Source organism: Austrofundulus limnaeus, unplaced genomic scaffold (genome assembly GCF_001266775.1).
Source record: "Austrofundulus limnaeus strain Quisiro unplaced genomic scaffold, Austrofundulus_limnaeus-1.0 Scaffold1, whole genome shotgun sequence".
NCBI lineage: Eukaryota > Metazoa > Chordata > Actinopteri > Cyprinodontiformes > Rivulidae > Austrofundulus > Austrofundulus limnaeus.
This window is the reverse complement of record NW_013952403.1, coordinates 10,210,610-10,213,833: the sequence shown is the minus strand read 5'-3', so window position 1 is coordinate 10,213,833 and position 3,224 is coordinate 10,210,610. Positions and strand designations below refer to the sequence as shown.

Here is a 3,224-nt window from a genome sequence, read left to right as displayed (position 1 = left end):
CCTCCCCCCTCCCCCGATCTGTATCATCATTTCCTAAATGTACAGCTGCGATCATTTTAAGGCAAAGCGATCAGCTGTTCATTTTAATTTTGTTCAGTTAATCTCCGATAACTTACAAACAGATTCAGTGGCACAAAAAAGTTTTTACTTTTGAAATTATTTCAGCAATCAGTCGGTGTTTCTCTTCATCTTTTCATACGAATCATAATTAACCCTTAAACTGCTGGAAGAAGTGAGACTCACATGTCTTACTGCACATGCCTGATCAGGAAATCTTCAATCCACCCAGTGGGTCTAGTAAGCAAACCATGAGTGTGAATTAATCTTAAACAATTTACAGCTGGCTTGAATGAGCCGCCTTGATTAAGCGTGGTTTGGTGTTAGAACAACAGATTACAGTTGTTGACAAGTTGAAGGCTTGTTCAAGCTCAGTTCACAGCTGATATCCTGGATTTATAAGTCTGACTTTTGTGAAATGGACACTTTTTTAAGTGGTTTGAATGAGATCCTGAGTCTGGTCTGCTGAAATCTACCAAGATTTCATACAGAAGTAGGAACTTTTAGTTAGTTTAGTTWGGTAAACCTTGCAGAATATTACACAATTATGAAAGATTAATATAAAACAAAATAATAATCAAAGTTATTTTCCTTTTTTATAAAAATAGACCTCTTATGTCCGTGATAATAACTGTGAGCTTGTGTGAGAGCGTTAATGGCTGCACCTTTTTATGAGAAAAAATTAGATGCAGTAGACGCATGAGGAGAGGGGATTAACAATAGCTTAAAAAGCCCCATTTAATGCTTCTCTTCCACTTCTCATTCAGGACAAAAAAGACAAGTGTTACACTCTTCACATTTCTTTTTAAAGAGCTTAAAACTAAGGATAAAAAAACTAATTTAAAAAATGTAAGTTTCCGTGTATGTGGTTATACTAATTGTCTTTTTAAAGCTTTTATTTATTCAAGTGAAGTTTATTCTCTGGAAAATGGAAAAAAAACAACGTTTTTTTTTTTAAGTTCAGAAACTGAGTTTCCTTGAACATTCAAAGCTAATAAAAAAAATTAAACAAAAACGTTGGTAAAGTTTATTTAAATGAAATGGGGTGTGTGTAAGMTAGACGTGATGTTACCTGCATTTTCCACGTTTGCATTCCCCGCTTCTGAAGTCTTCACAYTCAATGTGAGACCGCTGTCTGCTAACACATCCATCAGTACGGCCCAACGCTGCACCTCCTACGCATCATTTCTGAGTGTCCCACCTGTTGAACGAGGAGCACAGAAGACACAGGTGAGTGTGAGGGAGCCTCGCCTGATGGATTAACGACAGATCACTACAACTTCAACATGACTGAGATGTAAAAAAAACAAATAAATAAATAAATAAAACGCCACACGAGGCATCAAACAATCCCTCATTACTTCTCTGTATCAAAAAAAAGATCATTGCTGAGATTAATTTAAACTTTGCCAACCAACAAAGTACACAAAGAGTCACTGCAGAGATTACTATGGCAACTGTAAGCCACACTATCCTATTTTAAGCTACATTTAACATTTATAGCAGTATTGTTAACCTATGTGAGCCTCACATAGGCATTTCTGAGCATATTTGTTTATTGTAATTAGCTGACTCCCTCCCTCGGTTGCAGGAGAGCTGCTCGGCTCAAAGAGAGGCAAGATTAAAGCCGAGCYGCTGGGGAAGTGACAGCAAACTCTGAGCGCTGACAATACTTTTTATTGTCGCAACTCGTGATGCTGTAGGTGGGGGAATGATTGTGTACGTACAATACGTGGATGTGGGAGGGGGGGGGGCGGTCAGAGTATTACACGAAATGCTATAAAGGTAGAGAAACTGAATTTGTCAGCGTTAGAAAAGTGACAAAAGCTTTCTGATTGTGGAAGAAAGTTTACAGAATCGGAGGTCTGTAAATGATGAGCGTGTGATGTTGCGGTCTCCTACATTTTTACACTGTTTTCTTTTCTTTCCCTTATCTGGAGGAGCGGCGCCGCAGGATGACAAATGAGCCGAGGGAAGGGGGATCTAATAACATGATCTCCTTGTGGTGTGAAAAAGGCTGGCTGGGAGATTAAGACAGACGGTCGACAATAAGACAAAAGTAGTGTGCAGCTGACTAGAGCCTACCGCCGTCTCTTTCATCCTCTTTTCTTCTAAATGTCATTAGCTGTTTACTGACCTGAGTGGGAGAGCTACCTGAAGCAGGGAGGCCCTGCCTCTGCTTTACAGTTGCAAACACACAGCAGCAGATCAGGGGTTTAATTACCTTATGAGCCATCACATCTACTCATGTGTGCAGGAGGTACAAGGAGACGGTCGGTGGAGCACAGGATAGAAAAGGCTAATAATGCAAGGGCATGCCTTAAAAGAAGAGTYACAATCAAATGTTCTGAAATGTGAAAAAATTGTTTTATTGAAGGCAGCGCCTATAGATTTATACATGCCTGCAGAAATGCAGGGAAGAAAGTGAAAAAATATGATATTTTTATATTCATGGGGTGAGTACTCAGAAAAATTATTGTTTTGGGATCAAAAGTTTTCTTGAGGTTTTATTCCAAGATGAATGAGTTTTGTTGCTACAATTTAACATATCTGAGCTTAACCAACATTAACCATAATCATTTTAGGACTAATTTGAACTTGTTTTGGGTCAAACTAGTCTTCTTAGTAAATGTTTTTCTTCTTAAATGTGGTGTCAAATTTGTCTGAAGTCTCACTGAATGACTGAGACATTRCAGTAAATCAAAAGTGAACAACAGGAACTTTGTATTAGTCGTGTTGGATTAACAACAAACAGCTCCAAGTGAACGAACAAGCCTGATGAGAACCAGAGAACGCTGAGCACTGAACGACTTCACTGAAATTAGTTTGAGGAAGAATTGTTCACCGAATTAGAAAAGTWAAACAAGCAGATTTGAAGCTAACAAATAAGTAGCTAAAAGCTAAAACTAAGAAAGCCATAAATAAACACTAAAATTGGCAAAAGAAAAGTTAAAATGAGCCAAGCAGTGGCAAAAAGTTGTAAACAAAACAGAAGCTAAAACGATCCTGAACCTGATCCTGAACGTTGACAAGACTAAGGAGATGATCGTCGACTTCAGGAAGAATCGGCCCAGCCACGCTCCACTGCTCATCAACAGTTCGGCTGTGGAGGTGGTCAGCAGCACCAAATTCCTGGGGGTGCACATTACTAACGACCTCTCCTGGAC

At 39.0% G+C, this 3,224-nt stretch overlaps 1 protein-coding gene across 1 annotated transcript in view; it reads right to left on the bottom strand.

Moving 5' to 3' along the window:
- nexmifb (neurite extension and migration factor b) overlaps positions 1 to 3,224 on the bottom strand; it is an 89,389-nt gene that overhangs the window by 15,758 nt on the left and 70,407 nt on the right. The window contains exon 2 of the mRNA XM_014009148.1: positions 1,130 to 1,258. Coding sequence (XP_013864602.1) covers positions 1,130 to 1,208 — 79 coding nt within the window. The 5' untranslated portion in view covers positions 1,209 to 1,258. The remainder of the gene's footprint in view (positions 1 to 1,129; positions 1,259 to 3,224) is intronic.